General features: G+C 43.9%; 1 protein-coding gene across 2 annotated transcripts in view; it reads right to left on the reverse strand.

The window, feature by feature from the left end:
* The window catches only part of LOC117508329 (mitochondrial intermediate peptidase-like), a 131,715-nt gene extending 113,811 nt beyond the window's left edge, over nucleotides 1-17,904 (reverse strand). For both annotated transcript variants that reach the window (XR_004560054.1, XM_034168066.1), the window contains exons 1-3: nucleotides 17,758-17,904; nucleotides 17,476-17,649; nucleotides 2,791-2,879 (exon numbers count right to left, since the gene is read on the reverse strand). Coding sequence is in view for 1 of the 2 variants with exons in the window: in XM_034168066.1 (XP_034023957.1) it covers nucleotides 2,791-2,879; nucleotides 17,476-17,649; nucleotides 17,758-17,904 (410 nt within the window). In the remaining variant the exon portion in view is untranslated. The remainder of the gene's footprint in view (nucleotides 1-2,790; nucleotides 2,880-17,475; nucleotides 17,650-17,757) is intronic.
* Between the last annotated feature and the right edge of the window lie 2,070 nt (nucleotides 17,905-19,974).

The following is a 19,974-nucleotide window of genomic DNA, read 5'->3' on the forward strand; positions in this document are numbered from 1 at the left end:
ATATTTGTCCAGATTCTCGCTTTAAGAAACACTATTGTTCATATTTGTCAAGCTCCTCGATGTTCCTTATTGCCATGACTTTTGCTTGTTCAGGTGATCCGTTCAGTTTGATGAATATTTTACAATTTGAAGTCCATGTGTGCTGGATTTTTCCCTGTTTCTTCAAGAAGCGTGCTTTCCTGGCGATGTCGGCATTCCGTTTGGTGAGATGTTCATTGATGAATACGTTTGTCCCTTTCAGTTTTCTTCCTTGTTTTAACAGTGCTGTTTTGTGTTTTCTGTTGATGAATCTCATGATGACGGTTCGTTTATCACCGTCATTTCTCCGGGGCAGAGGGTGGCACGCTTCAATGTTATTTAAATCCATTTCTATACCTTTAGATAGGAGGAAATCAGCAACCTGTTTTTCCACAGAGCTGACCTCCTGTTCACTGGGCTCCCCTCCGCTCTCATCTGTTACCGCCCGTGCGTAGGACCGTGGTTTGATGTGAAGACCTGTGATGATGACGTCGTTAATTCTGGTGTACTGCTCCAATTCAGCCACTCTATTTTCCAGCTGCACCAGACGCCGGTCTTTCTCGGCATTCTGGAGCCGTAATGCCTTCACCTCCTCCACCAGATCCATGATTGATTTCTGTTGCTGCTTCACAACAGAAATCTCCTCTGATAGAAAGTCCAGAGATTTTTTAATATCGTCACCTTCCTCCGCTGTCAGAACCTTCTTAGGCCCCATGGTCGGCTTATGAGCAGCTTGTCGATCGCCGATGTTAACAGCCTGCGTTGTTTGTCACCGGGATGGATCTGCACTGCGCTGGTGCCGCGCGGCCTCGGTGTTTCCGCGCTGATGGATCCGCGGTGGCTGCACGAGGCCTCGGGGAAGCGGCACTCGTGACGCGCGGCTTTAATGACGCAGCGCGCGGCCTCAGTGAATTCACCACGTTGGGCCTCGGACGTTGTTGCTGTCCAGTCGCGGGGCTAAGTTGCCGGTTGAGGTGGTATTCCCACTGTCCGGGTTGGCAAACACCGGCGTGGCAGATGGCAACTACAAACACCACCTCTGAAAACTCAGGTACAAACTTTTTGCAGCTCGCTCTGACGACACGCTCTGACGACACGTAGCTCTGACTGACTGACTCCTGGACACATTTTACAAGATGGGAAATAAAAACAGAACAGAAAGCCACATCCCATCGTCATTTCAGCAAAATGTCAAGACTTTGGCACAGGGACATTGTGCCATTGCTTAGGGCCAGCCCTGGACTACTGATGTTGTTTAAAAACGCAAAAGTACTTTTTATCCGATTACTCAATCGCCAGATTAATCGATAGAATACTCGATTACAAAAATATTCAATAGCTGCAGCCCTAGTAGCTACACAAATGTCGTTAAAAACCCACAGCAGTGCAGACTCAGTACTGTGACGGGATTTAAAACCAGACTGAAACAACGCCAGGGTGTCATGATTATTTAAAAAAAGAACTCAACTGGCAGTAAACAATTTTCTCCAAAATTTTAGAGAGAAAAGGAAGTTTTGAAATTGGCCTAAAATTGGAAAGTTCAGAAGAATCTAAGCCAGGTTTCTTAATAAGTGGGGTCACCACTGCATTCTTGAAACTGGCAGGCACTATACCATTAACCAAACTCCCATTAATAATATTCAATACATATGGTGCCAACATGGAAGTAGGAAGCATCACGGGCAGAGCAGAGAATCAGATGTTCAAACGAGTTAGATTTGTGACCCCCAGCAGCTAATAAACGAAACCTAGATTTCTAAATAAGAGCAACACCCCCACCTTGCTTCGCATGACAAGGGATGTGACTAAATGTGTACGCCGGTGGGCAGGCCTCATTTAAGGGGAGGACAGCTGTAGGTTTAAGCCAGGTTTCACATAACCCAATCATATCTAAGTGATGATCCATAATTAGATCATTAATCAGCAATGATTATGAGGACAGTGATCTTATGTTAATGAGACCCAGACTAAGGATCTCAGTGGGGTTGACAGTTGGACTGTCTGGATTTAGGGGTGGTTCCAGAGTAGCATATACAAGATGCCTGGAAGTAGGTTTAGGTTTGAGACATTCCATACGGGTTGTAGGTAGCAGACAAAATATTTGATATTGCTGGAACAGCCAACGGGCCATCCTCAATTTCAGCGTCATCCAATGTAGTAATGGGTATTAAGTTTGCAAAGCACATCTCTCTATGATTTTTAAGGACACTGGCATAATAACATACTATGCCAGTATGCTAGCCATATGAAAGGGAAAATAAGTGCATCTTAAGTCTGGACTTGAAAGTCTCTACAGAATCTGACTGTTTTATTGATGCAGGGAGATCATTCCACAAAGCAGGTGCACAATAAGAGAAGGTTCTGTGACCCGCAGTCTTTTTATTCACCCTAGGGACACAAAGTAATCCTGCACCCTGAGAATGCAGAGCCCGAGCCGGTACGTAGGGTTTAAGCAGGTCAGCTAAGTAGGGAGGTGTTAGTCTGTGAATAATTTTATAGGTTAGTAATAGAACATTAAAATTTGATCTCACAGGGACAGGAAGGGACAGGGGATCTAACCCCCAATAGGTCAATCATTTGGGTGAAGGTCAAGGTCACTGGTGTCAAATGTCAGATTGCTGTTACTATGTTCATGCTCACTGCTACTATTACTTTACCAAATACTGCTTAAGATCTCTTTCACCTGAATCAAGTAGCTATTTATTCAGATGTCCAGCAGATTATTGCTATGTGCATTTTAAAGTATCACCAGGAGTATCTTTTGTGCATTACCTCTCCACAACTGTGCCAATGTCAATGCAGCTTTTTTCTGCAGCCTCACGGAATGCTGGATCAGGATGCGCTACTTTTATGAAGTCTGCCTAATTATGGGGAAAAAACAAATAAAATGAGAGTTACGAATGTAACTACGGTTGTATGAATTCCGGATGACCGCCAGAGGGCGGTGCTTTAGCACCTGGATAACTACATGTGCGCAAGCACAGAGAGGTCGAGAATATATGCCAACAAAGTCACGCCACTGGATGTGACCTGGGTGACATCACTGGTTGTCTTTATATGCCAGACGCACCCAGCGCTCGCTTCTTTTCGGAATTAACTTGCAAGACTGAGTGACAAGCAACTCTGGCGGTCATCCGGAATTCATAGAACCGTAGTTACATTCATAACTCTCTTTCTATTTCATTCCTCCTGACCGCCAGAGGGCGGTGCTTTAGCACCTGGGTGACTTCATACCAACAAGGTCATGACTCACACTCACCTCGCATCAGCAGTGGGGAGTGGAGGCAGACAACACTGCCGAAATCACCGCAGGAGGAGCAGCCACATTCAGTCTGTAATAGCGGGCGAAGGTACACGACGAAGCCCACGTAGCAGCAGCACAAATATCACTCAAAGGGACACCTCTCAGTGTAGCCCATGAGGTGGACACCCCTCTGGTGGAATGGCACGTAACCTTAGGAGGTTGAAGACCTCTGGATTTGTATACTTGTAAAATAGCATCCACGACCCAATGTGAAAGTCGCTGCTTTGAGACAGCACAGCCTTTTTTGTGATCACCGTAACACACAAACAGGGCATCCGTTTTCCAGATCCCAGCAGTCACACTAATGTACCGCTTCAACATTCGGACAGGACACAGGGAACCTGAGACATAATCCTGGATCATACACAGCCAAGGAAACTGGCTGGTTAACATGAAAGTCTGAAATTCTCTTGGGTAAGAAGGATGATTAGGCCACAGCATAACCCCAGATCCGTCAGAATTCCATCGCAAACAGTCCTCAGCGACTGACAGGGCATGGAGCTCTCCCACCCCCTTAGCTGAAGATAGTGCAAGTAGAAAGGCAGTCTTCACTGACACCCATTTAAGATCAGCACTTTCAACTGGTTCGAAAGGGGATAAGCTTAAACCCTCCAGGACTAGTGGAAGGTCCAAAGAAGGTACGCGTGCAAGCCTTGGAGGCCGCAAATGTAGAGCACCTTTCAAAAAAATGACACACTAAGAAATGTGAACCCACTGACCAGCCATCAACGTAGAAAGTCCTTTCTCCAGCAGTTTTGTAAATATTTGAGTAGAATAGGCACAGGGCAACACTCCAGGTCTAGCTTTTGGTTCACACACCACGCAAACAGCTTCCATCTGTTGTCATACAAAGCCCTGGTAGAAACAGCACGTGAGTTAAGGATAGTCTGAGCAACAGCTCGGTCACAAAAACTTAACAAGGAGTCCGGCCCTTCAACGGCCACACATACAGTCGAAGGCATTCCGGGTGAGGGTGCCAAATCCTCCCCTGTAGCTGTGACAACAAATCCTTCCTCTCCGGGAAAGCCTAAGGTTCCCCCTCGAGGAGTTTGTAAATCATGGGAAACCAAATCCTCCCCGGCCAGAATGGAGCAACCAGCAGCACCCTGTTGCTGCTCTGGTCTATCCTGTGCAGTGTCAACATTAGCAGTGGGAGAGGAGGGAAGGCATAAGGGAGGCAGTCCGGCCACGGGTGAGCCAAGGCATCCTGCCCCAGCGGGCTGTCTGGTTCCGAGAGGGAGTACCACCGTGAGCAATGTGTCGAGGTGCTTGAAGTGAAGCGGTCCACTTCTGCTACTCCATACTTCTGCCAGATCATCTGGACCACAATCGGTTTCAGTCTCCACTCCCGGTGGTGGTTTCTGTCTGGAGAGTAAATCCACAGCACTGTTCCCTATGCCGGGCAGATGAACTGCTCTGACACTTTGAAGGTGAGGCAATGCCCATAGGAGAAGTCTCCAAGCTTCTGCCAATGAGTGATTGGACCTGGTGCCCCCCTGATGGTTTATGTGGTAGACTGTAGATGTGTTGTCCGACCGGACAAGAACATGTCTTCCTCTCAGGGCCGGGAGCCTGTGCTGATGCATCTTTGAGTTGAGACCTAGGTTGGTGATCCAAATCTGTAGGGGACGCAAGAAGTCCCAAAGGTACCACTAGCGACATTGCAGTCAGTTTGCCCATCAACCGGAGCAGAAAACCAAAAGGCAGTGTCACAACCCGTTGAATGTGTGAGATGAGAAGAATTACATCATCCACTCTCTGCGGGGATGGCGATGCAGTCATAGTTAGGGAGTTGATGGCGATGCCTATGAATGTCATTTGTTGACTGGGAACAAGAGAACTCTTCGCAAAATTCACTGTGAGTCCTAACTGGGAGACATGTAGAAGTAGTAGAAGAGCTGTGTCATTGTGCGTCTGCTCCTGAGTCGGCGCGCAGACAAGCCAATTGTCTAAGTAGGGTAGGATTCTTAATCCAAGAGGTTGCAGTGGGGCTCGTGCCGCAGCCATACATCTGGTAAATGTACGAGGGGCGAGAGAGGCCGAAAGGAAGCACCATAAACTGGTATGCCTGATCCTCGAAAGCAAAGCGGAGAAATTGCCTGTGACGAGGCGCCACTGGCACATGGAAACAGGCATCCTTTAAGTCAACACTTGTGAACCAGTCTCCTGGTGTGATAGCTTGAAGGACGTCTACTGTGCGGAGCATGTGAAACTGCAGCACCTTGAGCTAATGATTCAGACGTTGGAGATTGAGGATAGGACGAAAGCTGCCATGCTTCTTTGGGACAAGGAAGTAAATTGAATAGAACCCCCTGAGCTGGTCTGAACTGTGAACTGGCTCTATGGCCCCCTTCTCCAGGATTTCCAAAATCTCCCGCTGTAGGGCGGCAGACTGCACGGGGTCGGAAACAACAGTCACCCTCACCCCATTGAACTTTGGAGAACAACATCTGAACTGAATTCTGTAACCCTCAAACAATGTTGAAATGACCCATGGGTCTTGAACTTGAGCTTCCCAGTGGCTGAGATGATTTAGAGAAAAATGGCTGGGGGCCAAACGTTGGCAGTCAGACCCGACCACCTCTGCCTCGCATCCCTGAGGACCTCTGGTCGTGATTACTGGAAGCTCTGACAAACCGTTCAGTTCTCGGGGGTCTGCCCCTAGGCTCCCGAAAGGCAGGCCGCTAGGAGAGCTGGCCCTCAACTGCGAAGGCATGTGTAGCTCTGGGAGTAGGCGGGAGCCTGGACGTAGAGTGAAAAGCTGTAGCACATCTGACTGGCTGAGGCCTGGAAGACCGGCGTAGGTCAACAAACTGTGGCCGAGATTTACTAGCCTCAACAGCACGCTCCAAAGTTTGTTGGGCCGCAGGTCCAAATAATTGGCCTGGAAGAACCGGCAGCGAACGGAGTGTACCTCTGCAGGATTCGGACAGTGGGGACTGCGTAAGCCACACGTGACATCTAGTGATGGTAAGGGCTGACATCAGTTTGCTAAGCTCTCTGGACATATAAGCAAAAGTTTGGAGTGAGGCATCGCTAAGACTTTGAGTAGCATCATCAACCTCTGCCTCCCTCAAAGACTTAGAGGGCAAGGGCTAAATGGGACAGTGAGTTGCCTAGGCGACCAATGCGAGCAGCTATGTCATAGCTTTTGGTGAGGAGGCCATCAGTGAGCCTACACTGAGGTCGTGGGCAGCGGGCATCTGGCCGAGCAGCATCAGCCGGAGCCACAACCAGGTTCACAATAATGCTGTCAACGGTGGGCATACGGTTCAGACCATACTGCGCCGAATCACACATAGGGCTAAGGGCTCTGCAGGCCTGCAATAGATGGGTCAATGATTTGGGGTCTGCCCAACAACAGTGGAGCTCCTCGATATATGGTTGCGAAACTGGAACGTTGAACTCAGGTTTCTGAGTGACTTTGAAAAAGGCACTTGAAGAGGTGGTTTCCACAGGGGAATTGCCGACCCCAAGCCTGGATAAAGCCAAGTGAACAGCTTGCTTGACAAAGGATAGTCCAGATCCGGTTTGCGGCAGTGACTCTGCCTCAGAGGTGTGAGAGCCCACTAATGAATGGCTTGCAGAGAGACCCCTCTCATCCTGAGCTTCCACACAGTTTGTGTCACTTATGTACAAGGAATCAGTCGCAGCAATAGACATGGCATCTTCTTCCTGCTGATTAATTACATCGGTCTGATCAGCCTCATTAGGGATAACAGGAACTGTTACAGCGTCCCAAGGCTGTAGATTCAGAAGCAAAGACTTAATCTGAGTTTGCTCAGAAGCAGAAGGGGTCCTTGCATGTGGGCGTTTACGGTGCTTTGGTTCCTTCCTGGGGCTGGAGGCCAAAGTCGCACTAGGCCTCCCACTTTCCAATGCCGCGAGTCTGCCAGACCTCTCTGCCAGTGGCATGCTGGCACAATTAAGGCAGGCATCACCAGTCAGGGCTTCCCTCAGGTGTATGACCCCAAGACACGAGGGGCATCATATGTCCATCATCTGGGCTCAAGGGAGCCAAACAGGTACTACAGCCATGCAACAAAGGTCCTGACAACATTGTGAACTGCGTGCTACAGATAGAAAGACAAAGCGTGAATCACACGCAGTGTAAATCGTAACAAGGCATGGAGCGTAAACTACTCGCAGCATAATGCTAATACAAGGCACAGAGCGTGAATCGTTCACAACCACAGTCATAACAAGGCACAGAGCGTGAATCACTCGCTGCGTAATGTTAACACAAGGCACGGAGCGTGAATCACTCGCTGCGTAATGTTAACAAGGCACGGAGCGTGAATCACTCGCTGCGTAATGTTAACAAGGCACGGAGCGTGAATCGCTCCCAGTCACAGCTGTAACACGAGGCACGGAGCGTGAAGCACTCACAGCCGTAGATTTGACACGAGGCACGGAGCGTGAAGCACTCACAGCCGTAGACTTGACATGAGGCATGGAGCGTGAAGCACTCAGCGTAAAAGCTAATACAAGGCACGGAGCGTGAAGCACTCACGGCCGTAGACTTAACACGAGGCACGGAGCGTAAAGTACTCACAGTGTAAAAGCTAATACAAGGCACGGTGCGTGAAGCACTCACAGCCACAGTAATAACATGATGCACACAGCCGAAATACTCACAGTCCAACTGCTAACGTCGCTTACAGCAACGACAACACCAGCTGCGAGCGGAGCTGTTGAACTTAGCAAAATGGCGGCAGCGCAGACGAAAGTACTTCAAGGAGTGGCAAACAGTCACGGCAAACCCAACACAGTACACTATACTGGTTCTGATACACACACTACCACATAGTTAACGGGGTTAGCGACACAACTAAACACGTAGCCAGTTTTCGTCGAAACAACACAGCTAAAGGGTTAGCGGCTAGCAGCTAATGACTTCAACTGTGCACAGAGGAAAATACCCAGCGGGCAGCGGCGAAGGCACGCACCCGGCGAGGAAGATGTACTCACGACAGGCGTCAGTCAAAGAATACAAAACGGTGAAGCCGTGTCTCGCAACCTCTGGAGGATGAGTGCAGTGCACGTAGCTCCAACCGAAGGTGGGTTGCGAGGCTACAAGCGAGAGCGGCAATCGTAGCTAAATGCATTCTCAACCTCTTCAGAATGCTAGAATGTAGAAAAGAAGCGAGCGCTGGGTGCGTCTGGCATATAAAGACAACCAGTGACGTCACCCAGGTCACATCCAATGGCGTGACTTTGTTGGTATATATTCTCGACCTCTGTGCTTGTGCACATGTAGTTATCCAGGTGCTAAAGCACCGCCCTCTGGCGGTCAGGAGGAATGAAATAGAAACACATTTTATTATGTTTAAATAATTACATCCAGGAGGTTTCTGCTAGCAGATGTTCAGCTGCAAACACCTTTAATATACAGGTAATGACTGCTGTCATCAGAAATACACATAAAATAATTCTCATTAAAGGTAAAGTAAATTCAAGAATGTCAGTCCTAACTAGCAAGCAGAAAAAGCTGACAAACAACAACACAGTACAACCCCATTTCCAGTGAAGTTGGAATGTTGTGTGAAATGTAAATAAAAAGAGAATACAATGATTTGGAAATCCTTTTCAACCTATATTCAATTGAATACACAACAAAGACAAGATATTTAATGTTCAAACTGATAAACTTTATTGTTTTTGTGCAAATATTTGCTCATTTTGAAATGGATCCCTGCCACACATTTCAAAAAAGTTGGGAAGGGGCAACAAAAGACTGGGAAAGTTGATGAATGCTCAAAGAACACCTAATTGAAAACAGGTGAGTGTCATGATCGGGTATAAAAGGAGCATCACCAAAAGGCTCAGCCATTCACAAGCAAAGATGGGGTGAGGATTACCACTTTACGCACAACTGAGTGAAAAAATAGTCTAACAGTTTAAGAACAATGTTTCTCAACGTTCAATTGCAAGGATTTTAAGGATTCCATCATCTACAGTCCATAATATAATCAGAAGATTCAGAGAATCTGGAGAACTTTCTACACACAAGCAGCAATGCCAAAAACTAACATTGAATGCCCGTGACCTTCGATCCCTCAAGCGGCACTGCATTAAAAAATGACATCACTGTGTCAAGGATCTTACCGCAGGAACACTTCAGAAAACCACTGTCAGTTAACACAGTTCGTCGCTACATCTACAAGTGCAAGTTAAAACTCTACCTTGCAAAGCAAAAGCCATACATCAACAACTTCCACAAATGCCGCTGCCTTCTCTGGGCCCGAGCTCATTTGAAATCAACAAATGCAAAGTGGAAAAGTGTGCCGTGGTCTGATGAGTCCACGCTTCAAATTGTTTTTAGAAATCATGGATGTCGTGTCCTCCAAACAAAAGAGGAAAAAGACCATCCAGATTGTTCCCAGTGCTAAGTTAAAAAGCCAGCATCTGTAATGGTATGGGGGTGTGTTAGTGCCCATGGCATGGGCAACTTACACATCTGTGATCGCACCATCAATGCTGAAAGGTACATCCAGGTTTTGGAGCAACACATGCTGTCATCCAAGCAACGTCTTTTTCAGGGACGTCCCTGCTTATTTCAGCAAGACAATGTCAAGCCACACTCTGCATGTGTTACAACAGCGTGGCTTTGTAGTAAAAGAGTGCGGGTACTAGACTGGCCTGCCTGCAGTCCAGACCTGTCGCCCACTGAAAATGTGTGGTGCATTATGAAGTGCAAAATACAACAACGGAGACGCCGGACTGTTGAACAACTGAAGTCGTACATCAAGCAAGAATGGGAAAGAATTCCACTTACAAAGCTTCAACATTTAGTGTCCTCAGTTCCCAAACACTTACTGAGTGTTGTTAGAAGGAAAGGTGATGTAACAGTGATAAACATACCACTGTCCCAGCTTTTTTGAAACGTGTGGCAGGCATCCCTTTCAAAATGAGCAAATATTTGCAGAATGAATTAAGTTTATCAGTTTGAACGTTAAATATCTTGTCTTTGTGGTGTATTCAACTGAATATAGTTTGAAGAGGATTTGCAAATCATTGTATTCTGTTTTTATTTACATTTTTCACAACATTCCGGCTTCACTGGAATTGGGGTAACGGAACCCAATACCGATCTGAGATCAGATTGGCCCCAACCCAACTTCACAGACAGAATTTTCAGTTTTGCAAATGCCTTTTTTCCACAAATGAAAAAAAAAAAGACATTTAGTACAAATACACATTTATTTCTAAAAACCAACACACACATTACAGTAACTTGTGTGTTGGTTTTTACAAATAAATAAACCAACCAACCAGTGATTGAGAGGAGACTCATTTCCCATAATGCCTCTTGTGCTACTGTCTGTGTTGATGTATGTTAAAAGTAAATGACACTTTTTTGGCAGCAGCAGGCTGGATGCCTAAAGAGAAAAGCTCTGGCTCGTTGTTTGTTTTGGGTTCATGATCGTCTTTGAATTTACTGAGAAGCCTCGGCAGTGCTTAAACGCGAAACTGGCTTCTCAATAGCCGACAGTGTACCGAGTCAATACAAAAAAGATAGCGGTTAGCGATTAGCTGTAACTCCATTAAATTTTTTAGTGGTTTAGCGTTACAAAAGTTAACTTCTCAGTTAGCAGATTAGCGGTTTTCATAGCCAGTGGTGGGCACAGTTCTGCTAATTATCGAAGCTAATGTTTTCATTATCGGATTAGCTTTTCAGATAACTTTGAAAACCATCAGCGGACCAATTATCTTCCGATAAATTTTGGTCGGATAATTTTTAGACCGCTAACATATTACTGCAGGCTTAGTGAATAAAGTTTTAACAGTTAATAAACATTTTTGAAGTCTGATATCAAAGATTTTAGAGCCTACCTCTTAAATGTTTTGTTGTAGGCGTACAGTTCTATCCTCTGCACTCAGAGGAGAACTGGTCACAGAAAAGAAACAAAATGAGAGCAGAAAAAAATAATTTCTCTAGACACCCTACTAAATAGCCAGTAATATCACCCAAGTCATCCAGACGCATACAGTTTTTTAACTTAAGGTTAAAATTTTAACCAAACTAATTTCAGACAAGTTATTTAAAGTAAGGTCACATCTGAAGTTTTATAAAGTGAAAATATCAATTATATGTTTTAGTTTTAAAGCATTGCACTAATTTTAAAGGTTTTAGTGTGGACATGGTGTATCCGCAGAGCATTATGGGTACCGTAAAAGTTCACGACAGGAGAAATGCATTTGACATGCTCTGATCAGGCTCCTAGTGCAGCAAATAACTGAAACAATACTTCACATGATGATACAAGCACCAAATCGAGCACAAATTCTCCTTACACCTTGCTCTTTTGAAAAAACCGACAGGCGACTTGAATTTTCAATAGGCGGCTACGTAAGGGTCAATTGAAGAATTATACAGGGGTTAAAATATAAAAATTCTCTAATCATATTGAAAACTATACCACATTATTTGTCTGATCATAAAGATTCCAAAAAGGTATAGTTTGGAATATCTATGACTGACTGCTATGGAGTTATGGGGTAAAAACCATAAGAATGGTGACAAAGGTCAATTTCAGTTTGTACAGGGATTAAAAGTTAAAGTTGCTCCAATTTTAGCAAAAAATGGTGCAAATTGTTGATTGAGCTACTTGGATTAATAAATGGAATAGTTTTGACTGTGCTGAATGCTTGGTCTCTAAAGTAAAAGGTCAAATAATGTTGACGTCCATTGAATTCTATGACGTGACAACGAAGCATGATACATGGTGCAAACAATTCCTTTTTGAAACCCTATTAACTCAACCAATAATTTGCATCACCTTTGAACAAAATTGGAGCAACTAACTTTTGACCCCTGTACAAACTGAACTTTGTCACCATTCTTGTTGTTTTTACCCCATAACTCTATAGAATTCAGTCACAGATAGTCCAAACTATACCTTTTTGGAATGTTTACAATCACACAAATAATAGAATAGAAAGCCTTTATTGTAATTATACACAACAAACACAGTCTGCATAGTACAACGAGATCCTTAAAAAGTGCATGCAGTGCAATACCAGACAATATAACATGAATAAACAACAATATCACATAAGGAAACACGTGAAGTCCTTTGCTGAAATGTAAAATTGTGTAACATGTGGACAGTGTAAACAGTGTAGCAATTAAGAGAGTGCAAAAGGAAATGTAAAACTGTATGACAACTATAGGCGATGTAAACAATGGAACAACTGAAAAATGTGCAAAAGTCCTGTGCTACAAATGAGATAGATATGGTGCGAGTCAGTACCTAATATAGTCCGTTTTTAGTGCAGATTATTGTTCAACATGGTGATGGTTTTGAGGAAGAAACTGTCTCTGAGTCTATTTGTCCTGGCCTGTATGGACCTGTAGCGCCTGCCAGAGGGCAACAGGTTGAAGAGGTGAAAGCTGGGGTGTGTATTGTCCTTGAGAATGTTCTTGGCCCTACTAAGACAACGGGAGGTGTAGATGGTGGAAATGGGGGGCAGAGGACAGCCAATGATTTTTTTGGGCAGTGTTTGCTACCCTCTGCAGTCTCTTCCTGTCAGCTTCAGTGCAGCTGGAGTGCCACACTGACACTGCGTAGGTCAGCAGGCTCTCTATAATGGAGTGATAGAAGGTCACCAGCAGGGGTGTGCTTAATTGCTCTTTCCTAAGCACTCTCAAGAAGTGTAGTCGCTGCTGGGCCTTCTTGACCAGTGCTGCGGTGTTGACTGACCAGGAGAGGTCAGCAGAGATGTGAACCCCTAGGAATTTGAAGGACTCCACTCGCTCCACCCATTCGCCACTGATGTACAGTGGGGCAGGGGCAGTTTTCTTTCGACGGAAGTCCAAGATGAGTTCCTTAGTCTTTGTGATGTTTAGTGCCAAGTTGTTGGCTGCACTCCACTCGACCAGTTTTTGGACCTCATCTTGTGGTATAATAATGTGGTATAATTTTCAATATGACTGAAGAATTTTTATATTTTGACCCCTATGTAATTCTTCAATTGACCGCTACGTGGCTGCCTATTGAAAATTCAAGTGGTCCGTTGGTTTTTCAAAAGAGTAATATTATATCTAAGGTGTACTTTTGCCAAATCTGGTGCTTGTATCACCATTTGCATGATTACTCTGTAAATATTCTGTTATCAGCTGCACTACCACACGGACAACAGTATTAAACCTTTGTATATTGTGCCTAAAACTCTTGTGAATATATTCTCTGGGTTTATAGACATTGTTATTGTGTTTGTTTTATATAAAAATGCCAGAAGCAGCTCAGGTTGCCTCTCCTTTATTTTCAATTGGAATCACTGTGAGCTGCAATTGCTTCCTGCTTGCTCTACAATGTCATGTTTGTCCTTTACAACACTGTCTGTCCTCTTTGTTCCAGAGTAATATATATGTAAAATGTCTGAAATTCGGTTTGCTTTTATTAAATTCCATGCAGATTAAACGTAGCAGACATGGATTTAGAATATTTGTTTTAGCAAGTTTTCAAGATCTCTACTGCCATCTCCTGGCCAGTAGTGTTCATGGCAGTATTCGCCCCAAGTATTGAGTTATCTCATAATCCTTTCCATGCCAGAGAGTTGCTGCAGCCTCTTGCTGCAGTTGATGAAAAGAAATAAAAATGTACATTCTGGTTGTATAATGTTAATTTACAGTTGTTGTCATGTGTTTTCTCTCGTTGCTGTTTAAACTGCAGCAATTCTCTGGCGTGCAAAGGATTATGGGTTAGGGTCTGGGCGCCAGTAGATGGCAGTGTGTTCTATGCATTTTGACCCTGGTAATATCAGACTGTTTTCTAATCACAACTTGACTTTTGCAAATGGCTTTTTGTTTTTTACATATGAAAAAAATGGCATATTTTACAAAAGCACATTTATATGTAAACCATCACACACGTCACATTAATATGTTTGTGTTTACATAGAATGAAAGTCAACCAATTAGTGCTAGCGGAGGCTCATTTTACCCATAATCCCTTTGGCATCTGTGTGTGTTTGTTACAAAACTTCAGAATTCGTGCATTATTTAAAATTAAATGATGTGTGTTATATTTTAACTTTGTACAAATGACAGAATTGTCATTAAGGTAGTTATTCTATCCAGATTAATTTGATTTATAAATCAAAACCATAAGTCAAAACTGCCTTATTTTCCAAGACCTCTGCCTCACAATGGAATTGCTGTATGTGGTTAAGGAATAATGATTTTTTTGTTGTTTTTGACAACCTGGTGGTCAGACTCCTTTTGCTGTGGTAGAGTTGAGCTTTACGCCTCTCAACTGCTTCACTGCTGCAAAATACTTAGTAAACAGGAGTTTCCAGCAGAGGGCAGAGCACACAAAGACAGAAGTCGTGATTCATTGTTTGGGTTTGTGATTGTGGTGTTAAATTTAAATGTGTTAAATGTGGTGTCCCTGAGCCTGGTTCTGCTGGAGGTTTCTTCCTGTTAAAAGGGAGTTTTTCCTTCCCACTGTCGCCAAGTGCTTGCTCACAGGGGGTCGTTTTAACCATTGGGGTTTTTACGTAATTATTGTATGGCCTTGCCTTACAATATAAAGCGCCTTGGGGCAACTGTTTATTGTGATTTGGCGCTATATAAATAAAATTGATTGATTGAAATTTTGAACATTAACGGTTGTCGGTTAGCTGTAGCGTCCAATAAATTTTTGGGTGGTTTATCGGTTTAGCTTTATAAAAGATAACTTTTCAGTTAGCTGATTAGCTGTTATCGAAGCTAACTTTTTGGTTAGCTGTGCCCACTGCTGTTGCCATCCAATACCAAAGGCAGTACTGTAGTGTGATACTGTAAATGTGGTGACACAGCACCAATGCATGCTCCCAGACTCACCCTGACAAAAACAGCATTTTCATATGTGCCCTGTAATATCAGTTTGTCAAAATAGCCAAAGAATGGTCAGGTTGTACAATTTAAGTTGCCCTAAAAAAAAAATTAAAGCCAAATAATAGCGCCAGTCTCGTTCTGTCAGGATTAATTACATCAATTTCTATGACAATTTCTACAGTGGCCCAGACTTGTCAACGTGAATGCAAAAGCTATAACACAAATTCAAATTACACCACAAAGGAAGTTAGTAGTGGTCTATCTATAATATTGGTCCAGTATACTGATATATCTAACAACTCCTCCTCTTGACATGACTTTGTCATGTCAACAATTAAGGTCAATTTGATATGGAAATTCAATACTCAACAATTTCCTTTAGGGGCATTTTGTGAACCTGGATGAGATGGGAAATTTATTTATCTTTAACTCCTGAATCTGATTGCCATTTCTATTAGAACTGTTTCCGGGGTTTGCATGAGTCTCCACTGCCTAGCAACTTTGCAAATTATTTCATTTTAAATGTTGCTCAGTTTGGTTTAGGATTACAATAAATGTCGAGGTATAAGGTACACACCTAAAACATTTGGAAATTTGAACAATATTCCCAATTCTGGGACTTTTGCATAGTAGTACAATTCAAATAAATGTATTTATATAGCACCAAGTCACAACAGCGCTGCCTCAAGGCGCTTCACATGGGAAAGGTCTAACCTTACCAGTGCAATTCCAATAAGGCCCAAGTCCCATTCAGGAATTGTTCAGATTTGCAAACTACACAGAAAAGAAACAGGCCACCTACCTGCCAGCAATAACAGTCCTCTGGAAACCTGATCCATTAATACACATAAAATGGACTGCTGCTCGCTTCCATTATGGCTTAATGTGTATTCATGCTGTGGTTTTTTCCATTCAAATTGTGTCTTTTACATTCGTGTTGACCTATGTGGGCCACTGTAATTTCCACTTATGAAAACACTGATCTTTACATTCATGTTGTGTCTTTTACAGTCATGTTGACCTATGTGGGCCACTGTAATTTTTACTCATGAAAACTGATGTTTTCCATTCATGTTGTCTTTTCCATTCGTGTTGACCTGTGTGGGCCACTGTAATGTTCACTTATGAAAACATTGATCTTTTCCATTCGTGTTGACCTGTGTGGGCCACTGTAATTTTTACTTAAGGAAACATTGATCTTTTACATTCAGACTCGTTAGCAGACTTTTAATGAGACTTTCATTGGATTCAGGTGTGTTGGAGCAGGGAGACAACTAAGAGTGTCAGGAATGTGGCTCTCGAGGACCGAACTTGGCCACCCCTGCACTAGTCCCACAAGCCCATACCTTTATCAGACATGTGAACTTCATGCTCTCCCAAGCGTTCCCTGGGCCGCCATCTTTGTAGAATATCCAGGTACTTCCCGCTTGGCGCTGACGTCATTGACGTCATTGACGAAAGACTGTACATGAGCTGGCATGACCAAATAAGGCAGTGGGAAAGGTCACGGGGCAGAGGGTTATCTCTCTTGTTTGAGGCACCATTTCAGTATGCCTTTCTTCGACACCGCAGACTTTCTGGTGGAGTTGTCTTCAGTGTCCATTAGCAGCTACCTACTTGCTGAGGTTGATCTTTTTGTAGTCTTCTTGCAGCGCACAGGCCCGTGTGGTTACAAATCAAACTGGTCCAGTCTGTGATTGGGTGGAAAACACTGGAATCTATTGAAGCCGAGTTTGAGACAGAGGACCGTCCAAATCCTCGGGACATCGTAGCATACAGCCACCAGCCAAAGTGGTCTGACAAGAAGAAGAGAAAGAAGAAGAGGACAAAGAATAACCAGGCAGAAGGCAGCGGGGAAGCGCGTCAGCCGCCACAAACAGGAATGAGCAGATCGAAGAAAGTGGGGAGGGGGGTGCCACTGCAGCCGCTATAAACGAGTCTCCTCGGGTAGATCTGGAATCGATTCTAGCCAGGAGCATGGACGACTGGATTCAAGCCTGGGATGACAAAGATGTTGAGACAGAAACTTGGCACCCGAACAACATTCTTTGGTGCAGATTCAGTGCTCTTGCAAATTTTCGTGCGTATGTAGTCTTTCGTCAATGAAGTCAGCGCTGAGTGGGAAGAACCAGGATATTCTACAAAGATGGTAGCCCGGGGGCGCAAAGTTCAAATGTCCGATAAAGGTATGTACTTGTGGGACTAGTGTAAAAAGTGTGGAATATCAGCTCTTTGGTATGTTTCTTATAGGAAAGTATTGCATTTCTCACTGTGTAATGTTCCCCTTTAAGTAAAGATGTGTGTGCAACCTTTTGGATGTTCAACCTACCAGATCAGCCACTTTGCACAAACCATTAGAGAGCTGGTCAAAGGTGTCCACAGTCTGGACCCCTGGGGGACAGGAGCAGACCTTCTCCACCAGGAGCTCAGTGCTCTTCAGAGCTGCGTTCGTTGCCACCTGGAAACCTGTAGGACAACTCAGCTCTGGCACTCCAAACAACCCCTGCAACCACAGGTGACACACGCGGCTAAGCAGATATTTTACCACGACCTGAAGCAACTTACTGACACATTATCAGTTCTGTCAGAGAGACTGCAGGCAGATACAAACCACATTCTTATCAAAGAGGTCCAGTTTCCTGTGAAGTTTGGAATTGAACGCAGCTCCAACAGGCGACCACGTTGTGACATTTCTCCCAACATGTGCCCATAAGCTTCTGCGCTTGACAAAGTCAAGCAACTTTTTACACACAGACATTTAAAAAAAAATAATAAAATTGCTGTCCTTTTTAACTTGTCTACTGAAGCTAACGGGGACTGGTCATGCTAAACTATAACTTCAACGTTAATTTGTTTACAAACAAAAGCCCCGCATTACATATAGGTTTAGTTAAATCAATATTTTTTAAACATGAGATTAACAGCCTTTTCGTATTGTTTGAACTGTCACTGATTAAAAAAAATTATAACCAACTCTTAGCTTGTTGGCTGTTGTATTTCTTCGTCAGTGCTATTTGCGGTTGGCAAGTTATCTCAACGGCACTTTACCGCCACCTGGGGAATGTTTTGAAGTGCAACAACAGTCCTGTAATTTAATTCACTCACCACAAAGACCTTGGAGGACGGAAAAGCGAAAAAACAAAAAAAAAAAATCTCATATATATATATATATATATATATATATATATATATATATATATATATATATACACACACACACACACAGAGTCTGTGACGGGTACACATGCAACAAAGCATTTCTTACAGTGTTAAGTAATAAACTACTCTTTTTACAATAATGGCTATTAAACAATTTCATTTATTTTACTTTACATTTTATTTCAAATGCTCAATCTCACTCACTCATCTTCAACTGCTTACTCGAGTTAAGGGTCACGGGGAGCTGGAGCCTATCCCAGCAGTCTTGGGGTGAGAGGCAAGGTACATCCTGGACAGAACACCAGTCTATCGCAGGGCCACGTATAAACATATTCACACCTGCACACAATTTAACGTTTCCAATCCACCTAACCTGCATGTCTTTGGATGTGGGAGGAAGCCGGAGCACCCGGAGTAAAGCCACGAAAACACAATTTTCAATTTATTTTCCATTTATATAGCGCCAAATCACAAGGTTGCTTCAAGGCGCTTCACACAAGTAAGGTCTAACCTTACCAACCCCCAGAACAACAGTAGTAAGGAAAAACTCCCCCTAAAGAAGAAACTTCAAGCAGGCCAGACTCAACGGGGTGACCCTCTGCTTGGGCCATGCTACAAATTACAGAACAATTCACAAAATGAACATACAGAAAATGTTGCCGGTGCAAAAGACAGTTTCCGGAACAGATATCACACCCATCTCTGGATGGAGCCACACCTCAGAGAGAAAAGGAAAGAAAGAAAGAAAGAAGAAAAAAAAAAAAGCAGAATCAAGCATCAGGAAGACAACAAATACAGTGTAATTTGTCAGCATTAAGCAACAAAACTAACAGAAGAAATACTAAGGTGATCGCCGGCCACTAGCCTTAGCTTCACTAAAAGATCTAGAATTTAGATAAAGTTGAGGCCACGGCACGCTCCGTTTCCTAATAAATTAAGAGTAAAAAGCATAGAAACATACTATGCCAGTATGCTAGCCATACAAAAGGGAAAATAAATGTGTCTTAAGTCTGGACTTGAAAGTCTCTACAGAATTTGACTGTTTTATTGATGCAGTGAGATCATTCCACAGAACAGGGGCACAACAAGAGAAAGCTCTATGACCCGCAGACCTTCAACACGGGGAGAACATGCAAATTCCACACAGAAAGGTCACAGGTGGGAATTGATCCCATGACCTTCTTGCTATGAGGCAACAGTGCTAACCACTAAGCCACTGTGCTGCCCAGTGAAAACCTATAAACTTCAAATTATTTTGCCAAAAGGAAACTTGGTACAGCAAAATTAGTTCCTTGTCCGTTGATGTTAGCCAAATTCACCAGAAAGTTTTGTGTGTGTTCAAAACTTTGGGTGGAAAACAGGCAGAGAGCTTTCCCACTGCCTGCATGTTTGGTTGCAGTTTTGTCGACTGTCTTCTACTTTTCCTACGGCTGTCCACTGATTCATCCGAGGATTCTGAGAATGGAGTTCCGAGTGCATGCGTGGGCTCATGAGTAGGAAAAAATCAGCTTGGGATAAAAGTGACACGCCACACCGCCGCCGTTCAACTCTGCAAAGTGGTTCGGTTCATCCGCCCCCCCAGCCGAGCACAGACGCTGCTCTTTCACAGTGTTTCCGCAATGACACCGAGCAGCCGGGCTTGGCTTCAGGAACGAGAATAAATAAATAT

Source organism: Thalassophryne amazonica, chromosome 4, assembly GCF_902500255.1.
Source record: "Thalassophryne amazonica chromosome 4, fThaAma1.1, whole genome shotgun sequence".
NCBI classification, from domain to species: Eukaryota; Metazoa; Chordata; class Actinopteri; order Batrachoidiformes; family Batrachoididae; genus Thalassophryne; species Thalassophryne amazonica.